This window comes from Microchirus variegatus, assembly GCF_963457635.1.
Source record: "Microchirus variegatus genome assembly, chromosome: 7".
Lineage (NCBI taxonomy): Eukaryota > Metazoa > Chordata > Actinopteri > Pleuronectiformes > Soleidae > Microchirus > Microchirus variegatus.
The window spans coordinates 21,469,210-21,495,217 of NC_139808.1; the positions used below are offsets into that span (position 1 = coordinate 21,469,210).

The window sequence follows — 26,008 nt, forward strand, 5'->3', positions numbered from 1 at the left end:
GTGACGCCATTAGCACTACAGTCACAGATATCTGCCATTCAGTTTTTATTAGACAAAATGACGTCACCTTTGCCATTCATGTGTTTGTCATTATAGGTACGACTACTTCCTGTTTCAGCTACAATGTCATTATGACTAGTCATAATTCAAGTTCAAGATATCTTATATATTATCTACACTGTCCTTTATAGATATCTTAAATTAAGTTGTAGATGTCTGAAACTGGAATTCGAGATATCTACAATTCACTTACACATATTCACAACTGAATTGTAGATATCTATATCTGTCTGCTTAAGTCAGTATCATGAGAATATATGTGTTGCTTTATCTTGCCATTAGACAGCCTCTTCTGAAAGTGAACTGAAGTTTGTGTCACTTTGTAAACGTCCACTTTCCACACCAAAGTTCATACAAAGAAATTGTGATTTATTATCAGGGCACACATGAATTGTAGAGCCACTGCTGTTTTGACCCAACTGAAGAACATTACCAACTATGCATCAAAAGATATAGTCTCAAAAGTATATTTATTATGTAGAAAATGTACATCACATATAATCACACACAGAGGTCTCAGAGGATAAAGATAACTGAAAACAAATGGATTTGTTCTCAGAAACATGCTTTGTTCATTTATAAATGTAAACAAATAATAGCTTGTATTCTGTTCATTTCACGAGGCTAGTGTCTTCAACAATCAGTGCCAGTATTTCTGGAAATGTCCCAAATCAAAGGCCGACAAACAAGACAGATTGTAAGTCTGTAACAGACAACAAATCTCAAATGTGTTGGGCCGAGTATTTGGTGTCTTAGGCTACAATAAAGGCATGGCTCCTGTTACCATTTTCTTCTTCAGGTCCTTCAAAAATACATCTCAGAGCAAAGTTCATGAGATTTCAAATGTTCCTCATGTAGGCACTGCTTTGGGCTTGAGGAAAATTCTGCTGTGCCAGTAGTCTGGATTGTCAAAAGACCTGTCACCAGCTGCAGGTTCTCCAACTCTCACTCCAGCTCGCACTTTCACATACGGTTCAAATCCAGATCCAGATCGTGGTACCTCTGCTCCCTTTCCTCCTCTCTGCATGTTCTGGTACTCTACGGCATCTTCAGGCAGCACAGCATTGAAGCAGTCCATGTCTTCATATTCATATGCCTCGACATCATCCCTTCCCTGTATTTTCAGCTCCCTCTTGTCTTGAAGAGCTTGCCGCAGCTTTGGTTGCCTGTTTGTGTAATGATAGTTACTGTCCTCCACATATTCATCCTCCTCCTCCTCCTCCACATGTCCTCCAAGCTTTGCAGGTGTTGTCAGAGGAGGAGGAGGAGGAGGCTCAAGCACCGGAGGGCTCTCATCTCTGTCACCACCTCTGATGTCCATGTATTCATATTCAACTTGGTTCGACTGCTGCTGCTCTGAATCCGAATTGTCCTTGCTTCTCGTATCACCTGAGCACGGTGTCACCAATCTGGAGGAGGTTCTTTTTGTGTTTGGTTTCACCCACTGATTATTGTGCCTGTTCAACACAGGTGCCTGCTTGTTCATATACTCATATTCTTCATCATCTGGGTCATCACAGACACTTGATAAATGAGATCTTCCCATTCTGCTGGGTGGGGCTTGAGTGGAACTAAGAAGGGTATCTGAAAAAAAAAAAGAGAACGACGCAAAGTGAATAGTGAGACAAATATCTATTTTTCTTCTTTCTTTTTGCATTACATTACAAGACATAATCTTAAAATGTTCATTGTATAGGAACATTTCCTGAGACTGCTTTTGCCTTTTGGTCAACACACTAAGTAGTAGAGCAGCACAGGCGGCATTTGGAGGGTGACATGGAGCACTGTGACCTGTAACCAGGTAGCAAATTGCAGTTCCTCCACCCACTTGGCTATATGGCTATCTAGCAATTAAAGGAGGATATGGATGTTCGGTGATATCTGAAGCGTAAAATTACCACAATTAAACAAGAATCACCACACAGCTATCACCTGAGACGATAGTGGACATAGTTGCCCAAAGGCCAACCGTGTGGCCCCAGTTTTTGTGACATGGTGATTTTAAATTGTTGCTGCTGGCTTCAGTCTCACGGTGTTCTATAAGCTTCATGTTACTACGATTGCTTGCCTATAAAGTAGGAGTGCTGTTGTGAGGTTATTGCACAAAAATGCCTTTTGTCAAAGTCAGTGGTCATTTCAGCACCACAGTGACATTAGACAGCTCCTTGGCACTTTGACCAAGCGCTGTCCATGGTTCTGATCGCTTTCCATTTTGTCCTCACTACTTTCCTAATACAATAACCAAAGTTAAATTCAAGTTTAATATATACTGTGTACTCTCTCTCTCTCTCTGTGTGTGCTTTGTTATTAGTAATTAGCGTGCTTTGTTATTCGACTTTATCACAGTCTTCTTTTGCTGTCTGTAGTCGGCAGTCTCTGTGCATATCACGCCACAGTAGTAACACTGTGTAAAGTTTTTGCCCTCTCTACCGCAAAAGTCAAACTCCGCCCATGTAGGGCAGGCCAACATCCAAACGGACGGTCTAGTCTAGTCTACATGCAGATGTATCTCTGAGCTACATGTAACCCCACAGTGCTCCTGCGGGCTGTGACAGCAGCATGTGAATGGGTATGATTGATACCCAAAAAAAGATAAACAGGAAAAATGTGTAAAGCACTTTGAGTGGTCAATAAGAGCAGAAAAGTGCTGTATACAGACAATTTACATTTTATTTAATATTGGGATGTGCATGTAACACCTAAGTGCTTTAATGTAAACTATGTATGCCTTCAGACAGGGCTATGTGCCAAACTAAGTGAAACTTTGTGAACAAGCATATAACTTATGGTGGACTGGCGAACTGTCCAGGGTGTATGCCTATCGCCCTATGTCAGCTGAGAGGCACAGCACCCCCCGCGGAGGATAAAGCCATAGTTAATGGATGGATGGATGATCGCATACTCAGGCCAGTCCTATCATAATGTAACTGTTTTAGAAGTTGCTATGGACAAAAGTATAAAAATAGACAATTTGTAATCATTCTACAAAATGGTGGGTGGCTGTTTGTGTTCTTAGGGCCATGTAAGTGTTCTGTGCTCTGAGTATCACCTCTCTCTGGGCTGTCTCCAGGAAGCACATATCCATTTTGGTCTTCTTCTTCAATTTCTGGTGAAGGAGTCTCTGGTGGACCGCCAGATATGCTGTCCCTCTGTGACATGTAAGCACTGTCCTCACGGTGACGCCGTTTGAGGCTCCCAGCCAGAAGAAAGTCCTCATTTATATCGAGCTCCACTGCTATGCTACAGCCCTCTGAACTCTCTGACACAGTGCGGGCTGAGTCGAGGCGAGAGCGTGACTGCCACATAGCCTGCATGAGACAACACAAACAGACCTGTATTAGTAAACTGTCATAAACAAGGATGTGCAGTATTACGATCATTGTAAACTGACGAGAGTGAATCAAAATAACAGTTCCACACCACAGGGACAGTTTTACCTGCGCTGGGTTGTCAAACCCTGGGGTCATAGGTAGATATCCAGCCACACTTGATGGATTTGGAAGCACCTTAACAAGAAAGTGAAGTCAAATTTTGACAGAAAAAAGACATTTATACACTAGTCATAAAATTGATAGGAAATGGTGTCCCTTACTCTGTGAATGTCAATCCTGGAGAGGTGACTGAGGCTTTTAGACGGAGACATGTAGTGGGATGCTAGAGTCATGCCATCTTCAAAATCCTTTGCCTCCTGATCCTTCAGGTCAAGGTCTAGATCATCCAGATCATCCAGATCATCCAGGTCATCCAGGTCTGCATCTAGGTCTGCACTCCGCTGGGCAACTTCATCCACGGGAGAATCCTGTTGGCTGCAGTCCTCCTGGAGGACCATGGGAGACATGGATCAATGCACTACATGTAAAATTTTACTGGAGGTTCCAAGCTGAAACCCAAATTCATTCTTACTTTGATCACCAGGTAGCGAGGCGGGTCTCTGGCCATCCTGGTAAACTCATTCGCCAGCTCTTTGAATGTAGGACGTACATTTTCATCAATCATCCAACCTGGAAAATAAAGGAAAACAGTCAGACATGGCCACAAAACTCTAAAGTTGAATCAATACATGAATGGCTCTGTAGTGGGACTGTAGAAAAGAATAAGTAGGTTTCAGAATAATTCTAATAATGATGTTCTTACAACAAACTCTCTCCAAACACGGGGAATATTATTATTACAATTTTCTGGTCATAAACAGGCACAGCTAAATCATTTCATTGTATCTTAAGGTGGACATTAAAGGTTCTTGTACCCACTTTCAAGTGTCAAAATATTTCATAAAAAATGTATACATTTGCTTTTTCCTACTTCAGCCCAAATGCAAAAGAGACACAGAGGAGAGACACTCACACTTGACCATGACCATGTAGACATCAATGGTGCAAATCTGAGGCTGCGAGAGACGCTCGCCCTTTTCCAGGAGATCAGGAACCGCCTGTGGACGCATTGTTGAGTACGGCTCTGCTCCGTAGGACATCATTTCCCATATCGTCACACCTAAATGAGGACAAGAGTTGGATGAATCTCGAGTGGTACAGCTCAAACATCCTCACGTCTGCTGTTGGTTTCACGAGGGCTCAGTGTTAGCCAAACTCACCGTAACTCCAGACATCGCTCTGGTGTGTGTATCGACGAAACAAGATGCTCTCCAAGGCCATCCACTTGATTGGTGTCTAAAATGTTGGCAGAAAAAAAGTTGATTACTTCAGTGAAAACACTACAGTATGTGAATATGAAAAAATAAATGAATGTATATAAACTTGAGTTAATGAATTTCGTTCAGTTTCCATATCTTTTATCAAACTACGGACCTTAACCTCATTGTAAAAGTACTTCTTGTCATCAGGATAAAGCAGGTCGGGGATGCCGTAGTCGGAGATCTGGACGGTGTAATTACTCTTCAGGAGCACATTTCTAGCAGCAAGGTTCCTGTGGACCATCCTGTTCTCCTCCAGGTAATACATGCCCTGATCAGAAGGAGCAAGATTTTTTTTTGAAGTGTTCATTTTACTGGTGGAATAAGCCTTCACGTGAAACTTCACACACAATCAAAAGAAAATAGGCTGTTCATTTACCTTTGCAATTTGAACACACCAGTTGAGCAGCCTCTGCGGGCTGAGGTTCTTCTTGCAGTTACTGACGTGCTGCAGCAAGGAGCCTTGGCTGCTGAGCTGGGTGATGATCTGCAGGCTGGCTCCAGGACATATACCCAGGATCCTGACCACATTAATGTGTTCCAAGCTTCCCATCACTGCCATGTGCTGTAGTGAACATTTAAGGTGACTTAGTCAGAGCTGACACCATGAAAACAACACACAAAGTTCAAATCTGACTGGAGCTTTGTAAAGCAGATCCGAGCCGAGAGATTGTAGGGATGAGTAAAGAATAAAGAAAAACAATGAATTCGATATGATCCCCAACAACTGCAAATATCACATAAAGGCTTCACTAAGCACATTCTGTATAAAAGAGCATATCTGCTGCACTGTGGTGACCATGTGAGCTGTGTGGGCTTATTTTATGATAAAAGAATGACAGAAAGCAAGAAAACATATGGCTGTAATTTTGAGTGTAATTTTGACTGATGTCAGCATTGTATCAGACATGAAGAAAGTGGTATCAATCCTGACTGTGAGGATCCAGTGTCTCAACATAACATAAACCCTAATTGGGGGCTGGTACATATCATACTGGGTAGGGCTGAACGATTTTGAATACATATCAAGTTGCGATTATTTTGATTATTTTTGAATTTGCGATTGCATTACGATTTGCGATATCAAAGCAAATGGTAATTTCTACATTTTAATTTTAAAACATATTTAAAATGATAACTGTGATATTTGTGCAGATCTGTGAGAAACAAATATGTTTTTTTCAGACAAGACGGTAATTAATTTGACACAGGCCACACGGTTGGTGTGGTGGTTAGCGCTCTTGCCTTTGCAGCAAGAAGATCCAGGGTTGGAGACCCAGTCTGAACAAGGGCCTTTCTGCATGGAGTTTGCATGTTCTCCCCCTTTGTGCATGCACTTTCTCCGTGTTCTTCGGTTTACTCCCACAATCCAAAAACATGCAATATGGGGATTAGGTAAAGTGGTCACTCTAAATTGACCGTAAATGTGAAAGTGAATGGTTGTTTGTCTCTATCAGTCCATGTGAGTGATTATCGTCCTATGTCAGCTGAGATTGGCACAGCGACACTCATGTGGAGGATAAAGCGGCAGAGAATGGATGGAAATGGTAATTTGACACACATTTTGTCTTTAAGAAATATTGTGCCTCGCAATTTCAATACAATTTTGATTAAATGTTCAGCCCTGATACTAGGTATATATCAACACTAAAGAGAGGGAAAAACATCATGCTATAGGGTAAGAAATGTCTGTCCATGGTTTGATACATTTTGATATATTGGTCAAATCTTATGTAAAACCAAAACCTTTCAATCATACACACAGTGGACCCTTCTCACACCTCACACCATGTTTCTCCCTGAGGCCTAAGGATAGACATGTCACTTACTGAACAAGCTGTGAAGCCCTTCGATTTAAACTGTGTTTGTGATAGTGGGCTATATAAATAAAAGTGACTTTTCTTGTCACCTCAGATAGACTATATATACTGTATATTTTTATAGTTTCCTTACATCTGTCATCTCATAGAACGTCTGCCGACCAGTGCGATCATGGATTGTCTTTATGGCCACAGGAAGCTTCACTGTGTCGCCCTCAGGAATCCAAATACCCTGTGAAGCAGAAGAAGCAGACATAAATTGTTAAGCAAAATGTACTTTTGCAAGCAAAACATTGTACATGCAAAAGCAGTAAAATAAATACAACAAGTACCTTATGTACTGATCCAAACACTCCATTACCCAGCAGCTTGATCTTACGGAGCTCTGAGGGCTTCAGGGTTCGAGTACAGACTTTAGCTCCTTTCTCTCCAGGCTCCAACGGCTCAAAATTCTGTTGGCAAGTTGAGAATTCATTAACAAACATAGCCTAACAGAATGTTGATGCCCAAGTTTTAGACTGGCGCTGACCTCTCCACTCTCCATGTATCTCCGCATCGCTCGCTTACGACGAATAGCGATACCTCTGCGGTACAGAACGGTCAGCACAAAGATGGACAATGAAACGCAGATTAAGAGAATCACTCCCAGGGTAATGCCTGTGGTCAGTTGTCTGGGGAAGGAAATGAAAAGGAAGAACATTATTATCCCATGATACTGAATTAAAATGTGAAGCTATGCCAAAGTTAGAGGAGAAACGTACCCAGTATTGTACCTCGCAGACCCCACACAGTCTCCAATTCCAGGACCAAAACATCTGAACACAAAATACACATGGGGTCAGTTTAAAGCAGAAACCATGGCTTATGTGTCTATAAACACAGACCTCTCTTCATCCCTTACCCTTGGGTACAGTTGACATGGCATGATTCACAGTGGCCTTGCTTGTTGTGGTATTTAAAGATGACTTCCTCGCCTCCCATCACGCCCTCAGGACAAGAGGAGACACAGTGTGGACCGTCCTGCAACCTGGCACATGAAACACACTGGTCTGCTCCCTGGAAACAAGGAGGCAAGGAGTTTAGCAAACGGAGGCTGACAAAAACAACACACACAAAAACAAGATACAAGGGTGTTTCAAAAATTTCTCAGCCTCACCCTTAAACATGGGGTGTGCTATAAAGAGTTATATCGCTGTCCACAAAAACCCAAAAATCAGGTTTTTTGAAAATCAGTCATGTTGAGGAGAACCACAAAAAAAATTATGGTGGTGGAAAACTCAATGGCTCAATCTGACTCTTATCTGTTTATTAAACTTATTGGCTTATTGGCTTGACATGAATCAAACTAAACTGAAGTGCATTTAAAATGCCTTTTGGAGTATATTCAAGCCACTAGGTGGCAGCAGCACCACCCCCAGAGGTTTTGACAACAGGATCGCTGAACCTGAGGAACTTGTTTGGTTTGTGCAAATTAGCAAGTGAAAGCATGTGACAGTCAGTCGGGTGATCGGGGATCATCCCTATGTTCCCCGCTTTCCCCCAAAAGTCCTTTTTGGACCCGGGGAACATAGGACCCATAGGAGAGAGAGAGACAGAGACAAAATAACCTGTCGATATTATAGGCCTAATGAAATTAAATTGAATTAAATTAAATCATCAAAGGCACAATGAAGCAGTTATGGAAATTATGGTGGAAAAAAACAATCCCTATATATTATTGGACCCATTAAAGAAAAGCGGGGAACATAGGTACGCTCCCATAGTTTAGCAGTGGTTTGTCAGTGAGTAGAGAGAAGCATACCGGGCCTGTGCAGGTCTCCTTCCCCTCCTGGACCTTACACTCAGGGTGACAGGGCAAACACTCCCCTGACTGAGAAGCAAACTCACGCCTCTCCCTGCAGATAACACAGTGTTGAAAGAGCCACACCACATCAAACACGACTCACACACGACAAACATGAATATTAATCTGATTATCAGTTATTTTGTGGAGACTGACCCGGTTATGAACATGCAGCCTGGCACGCATGTTCCTCCCCTGCTGTATTTCTTACAGGACAGACACTGGTTTGGCCCTGGACCCCAGCAGCCTTCAGAGGAGCACAGGGGGTCGCACACGTGGCCCTCACTCACTACACACATAGGAAACAAACATCCTGTGTTATCAACAGCAATTAATACTAACAAGAAAGCTTAAAACAATCCAGTGACCCAACTTCACTCACCACACTGGTTTCTCAGCTGGTTCTCTTTGATGTCAATGAGCTTCTGCAGCTTCTGCTGCTTCAAACCACTGCTGAAGATACGCGTCCAGTTGACCGTATCGTGGTAGCACAGCTTCTTGTTCCCGGTGATATAGACGCCGCCATCGTTTATTTTCTGTAGTGAGCGTAACCCCAGAGAGGTCAAAGATGGGATCTTCATCACCAAGAGAGAGTAACTCCTGAAATACAAGATAAATGTTGTGAGAGACATCAACATTTGCACATATCAAATTAAAGGTCTGAAGATCATTTGAAATATAATCACTGCTGAATTTATAGCATCAAGATATGTTTTATCAATTTAACACAGCATTTTTACAAATTCCAACTGATAATACAAGATGCATAAGACAGTAATAAAGTTGATGAAGCAGTAAATACATTGCACAATTTCCAGAGGTGGAAGTAATGAATTACATTTATTCACGTTACTGTTGAGTGGGGTTTTTGTTTGTACTGTACTTTGCTATGTTTTCAATCAAATCCGTTATTGAGTAAAAAAAAGTTGTTTAACTTTAAATAATTAATACATTTTTAAAAAATTGCACTAATTAAGGAGAAAGTTAAAGCATGTGTGATCTTTGACCCATTTTGTCTCCATATTTTATTTTGTCAGAAATTTAATTTAAAACAATTCATGTGAGAGAACCACAACCTTCTTCAAAAAAGTAACTCAGAAACTTTTACTCTGAGTAAATTTATTATTTAACATTTTTAGACCAGTACTAAAAATGTCATCAAAATAGTAGTACTTTTATGTGACTATAATATTTCAGTACTCTCTCCACCTCTGGCAATTACTTCTTTATTTTGAAAAATGCAACCACTTTCTACTTTTCTAACCCAAATCCCTTTTGTAATCAACACTGAAAAGACGATGTAAAGAAAAAACCCGATGAATGCATTCAAAGTTGTGCCCACCATCAGGTCCACCAGAGCCTTAGCCCAAGAGAAAAAAATAATTTTACAGTGAAACCTCAGAGGCGGCCATGTGAGTTATTTACTGTACCTTCGAGCGCCTCCTCTAAATGGTGTAAACAAAAATGGAGGAGATAAAGAGATACAAAGACACAAAAACACAGTGAGATTCATGCCAGCAGAGGTGTAGTCTGCACAGTCAATAACAACAGCATGATTGCAACATCACCTTTGTCCACGTGAGACAATGTCAGGACAAAGAAAGAGACAGAAAACAAAGGTCTGCTCACTTGTAAAGGTTTCTGCCTTGAATTGTTTGGAGGTTAGAGAAAACGGACAGGTCAGACATGTTTGCAGGCCATGACTGGATACAGAGGAAATCTGAAAGAGGGAGACGTGTTGTTTCAGAGGCCTGAAGCAGATGCAAAACACAGTCGTGTGTCATTAAAAGCACGAGTTTCCTGCTCCCACCTGTAATCTCCCGCACTGTGTTGAATATTTTCAGTTTTTCTGGATCTAGGACTGGTACGCCATTGTATAAATCACTTTTAAGAAGACAAAAAAAGACACAACAATAAAGTGAAATACATGTATAATGTATGTTGTATTGCTAAAACAACAAAGAGCCTTGTTTACCCTTTGATTCCAGTCACCAGGAAGTGCAGACTGCCTTTTATCTTTGTGCAGTTAATGAAGCTATCGATGTTGTGAGCATCAACAGTTTGTCTGGTTGGACTTCCTGTGCCATGACAAGCTGGAGAGGAGAGGAAATGAAAATAAATCTAACCATGTCAATAGGTATCATTTAAACTCCACATATAGGTGTTAATGCATTTCCTCAACTACTTTGGAGAGCTGACATGTTGAGGAGCTTAATTATTACCATTTAATGCCACTTTATTTTCCTACAGTGCAATTAGGGAGCTATAGTAACAGAATCAAAGTGGCATAATTATTCATTGAAAGATATTTACACTGACAATCGAACCTGCATAGTTATGTCAATAACCACACACTCATGTAGCCAAAACTACTTTTGGGGGCATTATTATTTCCCAGTTTTAACATAGAATGCATGCTATTGCCCACATAAATGATTAAAATTGGAAAAAGAAATGAATAAATATGTCTTTCAGAAGGGGTATTTACCTGGTCAGAAGGTAAGGGCGTTTATGTCACACATAATTAACATTGTTTGTGTTAACTTAGCCCTTTAAAGTTTGTGAAACAACTGTGTTGAATACAGTGTTGTAATGTAAAAGTATCTGCACTTTACTTTGTTATTTATTTATCTTGCAACTTTTACTTTTACTCCACTACATAACTACTTCTTCTTACTTGTTACTACCAGATACAAATCAGAAGAAGAAGAATTGGTAAAAGCTCTGTATTTAGTGCATGGACATGCAGTGCATTTTCTATTACACATCTTTCATAGCCAGCATGTCTTGCCCAAGGACACATCGGCATGCAGACTAGTGGAGCTGGGAGTCTAACCTACAACCTACTACTCACTCAGATCCACTGTCGCTCAATTCTCCTCAACTTTTTTACTACTTTTATTTCCAAAGTACTTAAAATGACTTTTGCTACTTGTAAGTACAGTCATATACTCTAAGACTTTTACCTTTGGGACAGAGGCCTCCACAGGGCTCACACCTTTTCACTCCATTCTTCTCCACCTCCATTTTGTCAGATGGACAATTGCTCACACAGGAGCTGCCATCGACCACAAAGTTAGCTGTAAAAAAAATGACAAGAAAAACGACACGTTTTTGTTTTAATTGTGCTCCAAAAATGTGCATGAGCAGGTTGAGAATGGAGCTTTATGTGGAGTTTTGACAGAATGACTCACTGGGACACTGGGGCACACAGATGGAGCCATACTGGTACTTGGCATTAGGGTTAGGCTCCAGCTTGAATGTGTGCTTGTTGTAGATAAGGGTCTGAGGACACTGCGGCACACAAGAGCCCGAGTTGTTGAAGTTCCTGCACGCCTGTGAAGAGTCGGAAAATTACAGGTGTTACATAAAGTGTCACATTTGGTGATGTGTATTGTTGATGTTATTATTCGGCCCCTGTTTGGTCTTTAGGGACGAAATTGATTTGTTCATCACTTCCTGTGCTCAGTGTGAAAGTGTTGATGGGCGACCCAAAGATCTTAAAGGAGTCATAATCTACCCTATTTCTCCAAGTTAAGCTAGTTCCCTGGTGTCCTAATGAACATGTCTGTGACATGCTTTGGTCAAAATACCATAACGATGAAGCACCACAGCAGTTCAATCACCCTGCCAAAACAGCCCTGTTCAGAACACTCTATTTAGTAGTATCTCTTTAAAAAAAAAAAAAGTAAATGAATGACAAAAGACGTTACCCACAGAGGCTACTGGGCGCTAACAGCAGTTAGCATTTGGAAAAGTGATAATTTATAGGCTCTAGCAGGCACATTGTCATCATACATAACATGTATACATTATACAGATAAATCCTCTGAGGCTGGAAGCTTGTGTAGAACTCTGTGCTGCACTGTGAAGCCAAGAATAGAACTTTTCACGGACTTCCAGCTTTTGGATACTGTTGCCCCCGCCAGGGGGCCATACCTATGTTCCCCGCTTTGTATGTGACCGGGAAACATAGGACCCTTTTTTAGAAAAAGGGTCCTATGTTCCCAGCTTTCACCCAAAAGGACCCGGGGAACATAGGACCTTTTTTTTGAAAAAGGTCCTATGTTCCCCGCTGTTGCCGGTCGTGAACAAACCGGGAAACTCCCTCTCTCTCTCTCTCTTGCTCTCTGTCACTGCCTGTTTGGAGCAGCTGCTGACAGATGTGCAGCTGACAGTGACAGTTTTCCTCTCGTCTCTGAACAATCTGACTATATAAATGTTGAATCCAAATGTTTATTATTATTAATAATAATAATAATAATAATAATAATAATAATAATAATAACAACAATAATAATAATAATAATAATAATAATATATTAATAAAAGTATTTTTCATGTTTTCCCCTTTTTTTATCTGTAACCCCCATGTTCGTTTGTGGATGACCAGAGAATTCACAGATTTGCGCCGACATTATTTGGCTTGCTGCGCTCTTAACCAGTTTGCCCAGTCTGGATACTTCACACACCAACGCCTGGCGCAGAAATTAGTTTCCAGACTGGTAAAAATAATGTGGAAGAGGTGTAGCTGCATGCAGGGGAAACATATCAAGAATATATAATATCAAAAGAAAAAAAATGTGCTTTATATAGCCAGTATTTAGGAGCAAACTAATAAATAACTGTGCTGTTCATGTAAATCGCGAAGTGAGCATGCGTCGGCAATCCTCCAATCCTCCAATCCTCCAATCCTCCAATCCTGCAATCCTGCGTCGGTATGATGGACAGCTCCATCATTAAATGACATATCAAACAAAGAAAACTATGGACAATGGACGTTGCCGTAAAAAAATACAATTGTAAGTGCTGCTCTCCTCCTGACTCACCTGCAAGTCGAGTTTTCAGTTTTTGACCCGTAATTGTATTGTTATTATTATTATTATTATTATTGTTATTATTATAATAGGACCTCCAGAGTCCCAAATATAAGGATTTAAATGATTAAAAAGTTGATTTAGCATAATATGGGACCTTTAACCCTCACACCTTACTATTCATTCATAGTAGTTGGCTACACTGCCAAACTATATCTCCAATCACAAGAGTAACATGATGATGAAGATAGGGACACTGGGCCCTAAGAAACACAGAGAGTTGTGTGGAGGTGATACACAGGCATGTAACGGACATTTGTTTTAAAAGTTACACTAAGGTTTTTTAAGTAACATCTCTGTTCAACTGAGGAGTCTGAGACATGACACTGTTTATTATTTACCCACTGTGACCTATCAAAAACTGACTGCAGACTGTTCATAGGATGCCTGTCATAAAGTCTTGAAGCAGCAGACTCACAAAGCAATCTGTATCCAAGGGTCCAGTGCAGCCTCCAGCACACTCTATGTGACAACACTCGCTGGGATTTGTACCAAAGCATCTGCCGTTGCACTGAGGGGCGCACACCGACTTTGTCACTGAAAGAAATTTGACAGGAAGTTGATTTAGTTATTACAGCATTTTTAAAAGATTGTACTCATGAGGAGCATCAGTCATCTGCAGTTTAAGGTTAGTTTACTGTGTTTATTTCAACTGAAGATCATCCAACATAACTACACTGGTACATAACTGAAGGAGCATAATCCTTCAAATTTGATATTTAAAATGTAAAATGTTGTGTAATGTAAAGACACTCACAGATCTGACAGCTGTCATTTCCTGGACCCCAACATGGCACTTCTCCACACGACTGGTCACAAGATCCTGAAACAATTAATTGTAAATTTTAAAATTAGGTTCATATTTACACTGAAAAAGTTATTGGATGCTTTAAATATCCCAGCTGTGGAAATATTGGCTTAAATATTGTGTGTGTTAAAATACATCTCAGAGTTAAGGTGAATGCGAACATGAGCCTTCAGCAGTTACAGATGTTCCAGTGTTATTTTCCTTTAGTGTTTCCCTGTTTACTTTGGCCTGGAATTATGTTATTATTTAACCTTGATTTTTACTAGGAAGTCACATTGAAAGTTTCTCATGCGATACCAGGCCAGGACACGGTCAGTTAGACAATCACGTGAACAACAACTGCCACCAGAAAACAATATTACACACAATGAAACATGGTACAATGCAGCAATAGTTAGGTATTTATTAATCAGTTAAAGTCACTGCAGCTTGCAGTAATGACCTCTAAGTTTAGAATTATTTAAAAAGATGAACGATTTTCAGTTTGAGCTCAGAAGATAGAAGATAATTGCAGTTCCAGGAGTTCTAGGAAAATCTTGATTTGCCTGTTTCTGTTCTGACAAGAGAAAGTTAAAACTGAAGCCTGCTGTGAGAGCTGTAATTATACAGAGCCAACGTCTGTCTCAAGTAAGTAGAAGGCTTCCAAAAATTGACACTTAATGCCAATAAAGTTGTTTACATTAAGTTAAGGTCTTCACTACCAAGAGCCAACAGTGGGTTGAGGGACAACAGCAGAAGCTGCTCCCAACTCTCTTTTCTAAGTAGGAAACTTGAATTAGATAACTTTGTGATCGATGTTGAATGAAAGTCTTTGCAATGTCAGGGACGGCATGTATTAAGTACATAAAATGATTCTGAAAGCAGAGTTGATGATGTAACTCCAAATTTTATCCACGTGCTTTTACTCCACATGTCATTTCTGACACTGAATTTATTTATTTTAAGGAGGGAAACAATGAAAGTACTCATTACTACTTCAGAATAGAATAGAATGGAACAGAATTGGATAGAATAGAATAGCCTTTAACATAATTATAAACCCAGTTATACAAGGAAATTGGTGGGGCAACTCCCATCAGTGCACTCTAATAGCACAGTTTGTGATTGTATGTCCGTGGGCCACTATTATGACTTCAATAACCAAATCGCCCGTAAAGAAGTTACGGGCGATATTTAAGCATTTGTCTGACACTTAAAACTCCTGTACCTCCTCCAGAGCAGAAGGTTGAAGAGACTCGGACCAGAGTCAGAGAGTTCTGACAGGATCTTCTTTGCCCTGCTGAGACAGCGGGAGCTGGCGATGGCCTCCAGCGAGGGCAGGGAGTATTAAGAGGAATGAGCGACTGCTGGATGATTAAATCCAGTACAATGTGACATTGTGAATGCCAACTGCCGTTAAACAAATAAGAAGAACCCACTCTTGAGGTAATTGACACTCATGTCTAATTACATTCCACTGCACTCACTTTCAAGCCCGTTTCCGTCAATCGTAATTGTAGCCGTTCCATCCTTCACTATGTCCAACCAGTTCACCTGCGGAGCGTAGCTCAGGTACTTGTTCTGGATGATCTTGACTCCTCCCTCCAGTATCTCTGTGGGAGGAACACATGCATGCAGATGGAGAAAGACAATTAGCAGAGCAAGCCCAAACAGGCCTGTGACTCATCCTATCACACTCCGTCACTCACTGTTTACTACAGCACATTACAAACGCAGTATAATGTGCCGCAGCTCGTGTTACAGTGGCAGTTGAGAGGCTGAGCTCATGAGACATTCCATGGGCTTCACATCACAGCGAGCGCACACACACACCCACAGCGCCGCTCTCTGATGACCGGTACCCTGAAGGTGTGGCTGCGCTGTGTGGGTGTGGAAGCTCCAGTTGTAACATCCAAACCGGCACTGTTATCTGCTCCCTGCAGCCTCCCACACATACTGTATACTACAACTGCACGGCTTCTTGTGTACCTGTGAGGTGTGTCAGGCCCAGTTCCTGGAGGCCATACTGTCCTCCCTTCTGGTAGTTGACCATCACGGCCAAAGCATACTGGTTCTCGTAGAGCGTTGTGCCTCTGATAATACGCAGCTGGTCCAGAGGCAGGCGGCTGAACTCATTGACAGCGAACAAGATGTAGCCCGTCACCTCCCTGATGGACTGTGGCATTAAAAAATAACATACAGGTGTTTAGGGAAAGCTGTTTTATTATTCATAATGATGAAAAGTTGGCAGATGATGTGTGTTTTCATTGTGCACTAAGACACTGTGACTGTTGACATGATGATTAATAAAAGAACAGAGATGAGCTAACCAGTGAGACAGACACATCATCCAAGTTAGATTGCTAAAAGAGCTTTGTTTTGGTTTTTTAACGTTCTTGTCTGGACTAGCTGCTCGTTCTCAGTGACAAATGCAGTGACACATATAGTTTACAGTACTCTGTTGTCCTTTGAGATGATGCTCTTTGACGCCGCAGCGCGTGCAAAGCCTCACCTGCAGGAAGGAGAAGTCTCTGTTGTGCTCCATCATGGTGATCTCCAGGTTCCCCATCACGATCTCACAGCCGGTGTACATGTCCTTCATCAGGTTGTACTGATTCTCTGTGTTTCCTGTCATACTCAGGCTGTTCTGCGTACCGTCACAAAAGGCCACTGGAGGAATAAAGCGTGCACTTGGGTTAACAGGTGTCTTTGGTGTCACTGAGACAGATTATTTAAACACATGATATGTCATTACTGTCTCTGGAGGTTTGTCACTCCACAGAAATACAAGTCCGTTGACATTAGGAAGCAGGGTGGGATCATGGTCATTGTTGTCTCTTTTGGTTTTCGTCACGTTCCATTAGTGAAAAACACACAAAATTCAATTGAAAACAAAAGACAACACACAGGCTAACTAGTATTGTCTAGTAGTGATGCAATGAATATTTCATAAATTGATTATAAAGCGATTATTAAATTAATAATCAACTTTTTTGAGTATTGTTTCAACAATTAAAGGGTTTCAGATTTTTCAGCTTTTTAAATGTGAATATTTTCTGGTTTCTTTGCTCCATATAATAAATAAATAATTGAAGCAAAGACAAAACAAGACATTGCGGACCATCATCATTTCCAGCTTTGGTAAACATTTGGATCAACATTTTTCAACATTTTCTGACATTTTACAGACGTGAAGTGCTTGACTAATCGGGAAAATCATCGACAAAGTAATAGATTATGAAAAATATTGCTAGTACCCAGTATTCTGACTTGATAATGACATCATAGCGGGGTCATTTTTTCATAATTAGTTTTTTGACTTTAGATTCAAAAGATCAAAAAACTTGAACTGTGACTTCTTTATGACGTCACTCCTCATGTGAAGATGATCAATATAAGCTTTATTTTTTTTTTTTTTTTATTACAGTTGCATTGAGAGATACAATCCAAATTAATATTCCCACAATGTTTGGTAATAATCTGTCAGTATGTTGGTGACGCACACACACATACACACACAGAGAGACATGTACCCACTTGCACACTTCTGCCGGTTTGCAGCTAATTATCCTACAGAAAATCAAAATTTTAATGAGGCAACAGTGTAAAGTTTTTACAAAGATCGCTCTGTGCTTCTTACTACGAGCTTCTGTTCTGCTCGCACCAACTCAGTGAATGCGCTGCAACTGCGCGAGACAAACTGACAATTGTGCATGGGACGTGTTCCTCTGTGAGACAAACATACAGAGCTTTGTTTACCAGCTGTGGGAGTTCAGCGCTACAGCGTCACTCGAGAGCTACTTTGCTATTCAAATGTCACACACCAGGCCGTCCACATTTCAACTCCAGCACTGATGTCATGTAGAAACAAACACTTTGCGTACACACACACACACACAAACAAAATCAAACAAAACATGTGCTGTTTGGACTGATGCGAACACAACAGCACCAAAAATACAAGAGTGTGTAAAACACTTTTGTTTTTCATGGGATAAACAAACAAATTAAGATTTAATCACAATAAGGAAGATTTCAAATGATATAACATGTTGGTTTGTCACAGAGCGAGTTTACCAATGTTGAAGAAACCATTAAATGGAGGATTTTAAACTTCTTAATGGACAGAAAACAACAAACACTTTGCCAAATTGAAGCAAAACTCTAATAGAAATATTGTGTTGTGTCTGTATTGTATTGATATAAATACCTCTGCTATATTTATATTGAAGAGAATTATCTCACAACATAAACTGTTACTGCACTGTTACTACATACACTGCAAAGCCCTAACGCAGGATGAAAGAGTAGTTGTCATCAGCCATGCTATTATGCTAATGCTACTACTTTAATCACTGCAACCATGATTTTATAAAAGCCTTCTCAGAAAAGTAGAGGCCTTTCAAATGGATAATAATAATAATATATGATAGGAGACAAATGTGGTGTTTCTGTGATTTCACTCAGTACAAGGGAGTCAGTTTACAGAATTGTTTATTTAAGTATATTGTCTGTTTGAAATTAAATGTGTTTGTTCTTTACTATGAATAAGAAATATAGATATTCAGTAAACACACAACATACAGTTGTGTGTATATACATACATACACTACTTCAAAAGATTGGGGTCACTTTGTTTGTTTGAAATGTTTGAAGGAAAAGCACATTTTCTCAATGAATATAACATTAAATGAATCAGAAATACACTCTATTCATTGTTTATGTGGTAAACGACTATTCTATCTGCAAACGTGCAAATGGTACATTGTGTTTGCTAATCACGTTAGAAGGCTATTGATGATTAGAAAACCTTTGAAAACCATTGTGCAATGATGTTAGCACAGATGAAAACAGTTTTACTGGTTCTTTGACGAAAGGGCAAAATTATTATTTTGAATAAAAATCATTATTTCTAATCTTGTCAATGTCTTTACTATATTTTCTATTCATTCTGCAACTCTTTTGATGAATAAAAGTGTGAATTTTGATGGAAAACACAAAAAAACTTTTGAATGGTAGTGTACATTTACAAAGCCAGCTGACCCTGTTAAGGTTTTTTTATTTATTATTTTTTGCCTTTATTTAAAGGTCCATTGTGTAACATTTAAGATGATTTACTTCCATAAATCAAATGTACAAGCCATAAGTGTGTTTGCTTAAGTGTATAATAATTTTAAATAAAATTGAAACTCAACTTTCTGCTCAGTCAATGCCTGATACACATTTCTATGATAATGTGGTTGTTTGCAGCTTTAACTCATTTGTGCTACTGTTTGTTTACATGTAATAAAGCTGGTTCCATTCAAACTGTGCTGAATTCTCTATTAGCAGATTGGTGTAATAACAACTATCACTTGTTTTCTTAAATCCAGGAGAAACTTCCAAACTTTTTTCTCAAGTTCTACACTGACGGACCATTTCTTAACTCTGAACTTAACTTTCTTCAGAACACCAGCGTACACCTGTCCCTTTCACTCCACATCCCTAATAAACATGTATACACTGGAAAATCCACAGGTATAAGTGAATGTTTTTTGGGATCTGTGAACCATTTACTCGTTATCATGAATGTCACATGGAAAAACTCTTCAGCTTCGTCTTCTATCGGCTTTAATGTTGATGCTGTTACAAAGACCTTAGGAATGTGTGTTAAACAACATTCACACACAAGTTACCCACACTAATAATTATTAACCGCACAGCAAAGTGTGTGTGTGTGAGAGAGAGGGAGACGTGCAACGACCATGTCCTCCATCTATAAAGTCCTGATAAGAGTCATTTTATTGGATTTCTGAGAACACTGGGTACACTGGAACTCTGCTCCACTTCACACAAATGACAGAAATACATCTGCCCATTCATATAATGACGTTTTTTCCTCTGAGATATTTTCTCGATATCTTGTTATATCTTGACATTTCTAATCTCCGGCCATCTCTCTCGCTCTCTCCCCCTCTCTCTCTGATTAAATAGAAATAAATTCATCGCTAACTTGAAGTTTAAAAGGTGACATGAGTCACACTTAGTTTCACAATAGATACCTGTTGTTTCTAAACTCTTGTTGACGGGAGATGATTAGACACAATAAACTATGCTCTGCTCAAGGTCGTCTCCACTACCGTTCAAAAGTTTGGGCTCACTTAGAAATGTCCTTAATTTTGAGGGAAAAGCACTTTTTTTCAATGAATATAACATTAAATGAATCAGAAATACACTCTATACATTGTTAATGTGGTAAACGACTATTCTAGCTGCAAACGTCTGGTTTTTAATGGAATATGTACATAGGTGTATAGAGGCCCATTTCCAGGGTTCTAATGGGACATTGTGTTTGCTAATCGTGTTAGAAGGCTATTGATTATTAGAAAACCCTTGAAAACCCTTGTCATTATCATTATTTCTAATCTTGTCAATGTCTTGACTATATTTTCAATTAATTTTGCAACTCTTTTGATGAATAAAAGTGTGACTTTTAATGGAAAACACAAAAAAATTGTGTAGGTTAATCTCACATTTTTGAACGGAAGTGTATAGACAGTGGTGGAATTGAGAGCAAGTCATTCCAGAGACAGCCGGTGTCGTCCAGGTTCTAATGAAACACAGATAACTACATGTGTCAGCTCTGGTGAGCTGCTCGTCAAAATCTGGGGTGACAACTTTGAGCTAGCTTCAAAACTAAGTCATCACTGAGTCACAAAGTCTTCTTCACTAGTTTCCAAAGCCTGATAGAAATACTCTGTAGTAGCACAGTCTTGTTTGTCTAAATGAACGTCTGTGGATGATCGAGAATAACCAGGAAGTTGTTTCTGGGAATAATTTTTTAATATTTTTTTAATTAGTTGAGCAGCTGTGTTGTGTGTTGATCTTGCCTTTCTATCATTTTAAACCAGTCTGACTACTTTCCTCTAACCTCTGGAATCAACAAGGCATTCTGAGAACTGCTACCTTAGATATTTTCCCAGCAGATCAACACTTCATACCAGTCCATCGTGCACAAACAACAATGCCACATTCACAGTCACTAAACTCAGCTTTTCTCCTCCTCATTCTGATGTTTGAACTTCAGCAGGTGATGTTTTTACGTGTCTAAATGCAATGAGTTGCTGCCATGGTGTCCCATTTCTAAGTGACAAAATAACCCTCAACACTTGGTTTTGAGGGCCAGTTAAGATGGTTGAGCTTGAGGGTTAAGATTGAGGGTTAAGATAGGAATTGGAATTGGCCCTTAGTCTTTACTTTACTTTCAGGAAATTTTCTCATTCGTATCTGTTTGATCGATAACGTCTGATGACGGTTTATGAGCTGTTTTTTATCTACTCCACCTTAGTTAAATATTGAGAGCAGCTCAGTGCTATCAGTGGGCGACTCAAGCTGTTGACTCGTCTCTGTTTGAAGTGACTGTTGAGAAGTTGTCGTAAACACCTTTGCGTGTGATCTTAGACACACACACACACACAGCAGTATGTGGAGCTTGTATTGTTGAGGCAGACAATCCAGTATGAACACATTTATTAAAGTGTGTGAGTATGGTTGGTATGTCAACCTTACACATACATACATACACACATAGATTCATACACACATGTACATTCATACACATGTACATATGCTGAGCACAAGCTACACCTGTGGACGCTGCAAATCTCAACTGACTGAGTGGGTTTCCTCTGTCACAGGTAAACAGTGTTGACAGATGGATGATGGTTTAAAAAGGAATGGGGTGGAAGGTATGGAGTCAGAGTACACACACTTCTCTGCTCCAACACACCTGATTGAAATGAGTGGGTTGTGTCAGGCTTCTGTAGAGCTTGATGATGAGCTGACCATTTGAATCAGGTGTGTTGGAGAAGGGCAACATCTAAAACATGCAGGACAGGGAACCACCTAACTCTAAGCCTAAACCTAATTCTAACCCTAAAACCTGGCCCATAAATAGTCTTTTTAGGTGTGAAAGGATGTGAGGACCAGGCAAATAGTCCTCACTTTAACTTCCTGTTTTTTGGTCTTCACACAGGTGCATGCACAAGTGCACACACACACAAGTGCACACACACACACACACATGACTTCAGAGTCCATTGCATTGACTTACATTCATTTCCTGAAGACTTTCTCTAACCTTAACCCTTAGTGCTTACGTGGCACAGATCAGTGCCACAGGCGCATCCTTGGTAAATCGCTGTTTGAATAATGCTCCTTATAACTACCCTTAGTAACTTCTTATATGGACATCCTGGGGTGTGTGTTTATAGCTCACATCGTCTGGCTTTACAAAATGCATTTAGATGCTTATGTGTTGTTGAGTCAAAGTCACGATTACTTGTATATTTCATATTTTTAGTTAAAGGATAGCCATAATTACTACAGGTCCTAATCCTAACTCTTACCCTAACCTCAGCCTAACTTTAAAACATGTCTTCACCTTAAATGTAGTCATTTGCATTATGACGACACAATTTTTGTCCCCATAATGTGACTGTGAACAGATAAAAGTCCCCACAAGTACACACACACACAATCGCATTTAAACATTTAACAAATATAAAGAGTCTATAAGAATATAGAGTGTTTTGTATCCTTTTTTCAGCACAACCTATAGACAATCTGATGAAAAACATTTATATTTAATTTTCACCAACTTAATAAACACACCTGAGCAAAAAGTACTCCAAAAAAGGTTTTAATCAGATTGACGTCAAAGTTTAAAACTTTTCAAGATCGTTTTTATCGTTCTATTTTGTAACTTCTGCACAGTTAGTACTCCTGGTTTTTATTTTTATTTTTATTTTTTTTTAATATAAAATGAATCATAACTTTGACACATCAGAAGATGAAAACAATGCATTTTATAAGCCTGAAGATGTGACCTATAAGCACACACCCCAGGATGTCCATATACGGAGTTGTGTATTATGAATAATATGGCAATTTACCAAGGGTGCACCTGCAGCATTAATGGTTTTTAAAAAAAGTACAAAACAAGCATCAAGCTATAATCAGGCCTCTCACACACGTTGTCCTTACTCCTTACAAACACTGCACTATGGCAACCTTCCCAATCACTCTGTCACTAACGAATATCTCACACAGCCCATGAACTCACTGCTAAATGCTGTCATTGTCCTTGGCGCTAATGTGTAACCTATCTCACGATGAAAACATAACGTGGATCGGGTTATTTTTCATTGGTCTGTTACCAGGGTTCTAATACTCCAAAAGAAGAGAGGGAGAGAAAGAAAACAATGAAGGGAGGAGGAGATAAACAAGCTCAATAAAGCAGTTGAGACGATGACTGCAGTAAACAGAAACTTGGCACAGGATGGACAGAGATTACTGCATACCTCACAGGTGAGCACACGCACACGCACACACACACACACACACAAAAGATAGACACCTGAGCACATGAACTACTTTCTTTTCATGGCGCGTTCACTGATTCTCGGCCAGTGCTTGTGCACAAATGAGCTGGATTTATTTACAGCAGGGACATCTTCCTCCAACTTTACTGGACACACTGGAGCTCACACAGTCAGCATTGCTCAATGCCATGTTTTGGCAGCAGCAGCAGCAGGTGTGACAGCATATTTCCTCTTTGACGCATCAGTTATTGGTGTAAGTCACACCTGTATAAGCTCTGAAGCAACCGATTAATGCACAAGCCACTGTCTTAAAAGACAAGTCAATCAAATTAGACTCTAAAGTGTCGTGACATCACAAATCTGTCAACTGAGGCATGAATTAAATACTTTTTTTATGATGATAATGTTGTTTGTGGAGTAAAAAGTCACTTCTTCCTTTTGGCACATCAGCTGTGTTGTGTGAAAATGAAAGTGCTACAAGTTGGGACTGTTTCTGTTTTTCCTCATTTATTTATGTCACCATGTTGAGCCGTGTGATACTCTGTGGGTGCAAATGTCTCTTAATAATGAAGCCTTGTTTTCTTGAGAAAAGGCACTGGGCAGATCCAGCACACCATTAAACGTTCTTATCACTGACACAGTTAACCTGGTGTATTATGACTGATATGGTCATATCAAAGGTGGGAGTGCAGCCGACTCAGTAAAACAACAGCGACCTTCTTTCACAACTGCGTGGAAGGATTCTGCACAACTTCTCCACTGAATAAAATACCAGTGAGAAATTCAGTCACAGTGTTAGTCATCACCTGACCTCGCTGCATTAGTGGCTCTGTTACTGTAAGTCTCAACATTCACTTCTAGCTTTCTTCTGCTCTCTTCCAAAAGTCCCCATCAAATCACGTACACTGACTCTATGATACACAGCTCGTTCTTATCTTTGTCTTTGTCTCGTCTTGCTGTGATTGTCTGTTTGTTCTGTTTGGTTTGTTTACCTGTGGGTCTGTCCTGATATTTTAAATGTGTGTCATCACAGTGTTACTGTGACCAGACAGACAGACAGACAGACAGGCAGGCAGACAGGCAGACAGGCAGACAGACATGCAGGCAGCGAGAGGAAGACAGTCAGAGATTCAAATCACAACAACGTTGTCATCCTCAGCGTTGGACAGTAACCGACGACACTTGCTTTTACTGTCAGCTCATATTCCAGCTGTAGTCACATCAGATCACATCTGTGTTATGCGTGAGGACGTGTTGTTATTCTTTGACTCATATCTAAAAGAAATCACACAACTTAATCTAAATAATCTTTAATTGCAAGGCTGGTAACTTAAATGATTAAAATTAAGGTCAATTAAGGTGTTTAATTGACCTTAATTTTAATCATGAACACTTTTATTTATTTTATAATTAACTTATAACTAGGTCACATTATAGTAACCGCATTAAGAGTCTCACTGACTGATTTTTTACAATAAAACATTTGTGAATAGAGTGTTTTTTGTTTTTTTTACATTTACTAGAATAATAACTCTTCCCCTGGTGGTAAAAAAGTGTGATTTCACAACAAAAGGTTTCCAGTCATAAGAAAAGACCTCAGGGTGACTGTGGCTGTCAGTCAACAGGTGAAACATTGAGCAACTCTGTCACAAAACCTTGAAACAACAGCAAAGCACACACAGAAATATGGGATAGGTGCAGGTGACTCACAGCAAACAGGGCCGATGAGCGCAGAACAGGTTCTGGCCACAGGACAGGTGTCTTCTCTATGTGTGTGTGTGTGCGTGTGTGTGTTCTCATTTTATTACCTCTTTGGAACCTTTTTTTGGTGTTAACTTTCTCAGCACCACGGGACCAATACCTGGTCCTAATGAGGCATAATCTCATGTGTGATAAACTGGTAAAAGTTAGGTGTAAATGTGGTTAGTGTGTAAAATTGGGGTTAGAATGTCTTAGTCATAGACTGTCCAAAGGGAATTATAAGTCAAAGTATTGTCCAAACATGAAGAGCTGCACGTGTGTGTGTGTGTGTGTGTGTGTGTGTGTGTGTGTGTGTGTGTGTGTGTGTGTGTGTGTGTGTGTGTGAGAGAGAGAGAGAGAGAGAGCGAGAGAGCCCACCTCCTTGTGTCTGAGCGCTGCACAGTTGGCGCGCGCACATCAGCAGGACGCACAGCAGCACCTGCTGCGCCTTCCTCCTCAGGGCGACTGTCCTCATCATCCTCACTGAATTATCCAGGCTGGTGTGGAGACTCAAATAAACACCCCGTTCATGTCCACGAGAAGCGATGTCACCTCAGAAATTCACAAATCCATCCAGAATAGTCCACTTACACTGGTGTCATGTAAAAGAACCAAACCCAGCGTCTCCTCTCAAACCTCTCCCCACTAGAGCTTCACTCAGATTCCCTGTGGTGTAAAAACGTGTCTATATTTCCCCTCTTTTGACGTGAGGCACAAGTTGACGAGCCGCGGGTCCGGTCTGTCTGAGGGCAAATCACTACAGCGCAGTGATTGGAGCGCAGCGCGCAGCCAATCAGCGGCGGGAGCGTCTGTTTGTCTGCCACTGATT

At 40.2% G+C, this 26,008-nt stretch overlaps 1 protein-coding gene across 1 annotated transcript; it reads right to left on the bottom strand.

Moving 5' to 3' along the window:
* Positions 1–574: 574 nt before the first annotated feature.
* On the bottom strand, positions 575–25,654 carry erbb3a (erb-b2 receptor tyrosine kinase 3a; the record flags this gene model as incomplete). Its single annotated transcript, XM_083892331.1, has 28 exons — positions 575–1,644; positions 3,110–3,368; positions 3,498–3,566; positions 3,653–3,877; positions 3,964–4,061; positions 4,405–4,551; positions 4,652–4,727; positions 4,866–5,021; positions 5,130–5,315; positions 6,704–6,802; positions 6,903–7,022; positions 7,100–7,241; positions 7,332–7,385; positions 7,472–7,626; positions 8,372–8,465; positions 8,570–8,702; positions 8,796–9,013; positions 10,043–10,133; positions 10,224–10,297; positions 10,389–10,506; positions 11,380–11,493; positions 11,608–11,749; positions 13,709–13,827; positions 14,048–14,113; positions 15,565–15,690; positions 16,067–16,253; positions 16,590–16,747; positions 25,558–25,654. The coding sequence occupies 28 exons, from the start codon at positions 25,652–25,654 to the stop codon at positions 911–913; spliced, it is 4,257 nt and encodes a 1,418-aa protein (XP_083748457.1). The 3' UTR covers positions 575–910.
* Positions 25,655–26,008: the final 354 nt, after the last annotated feature.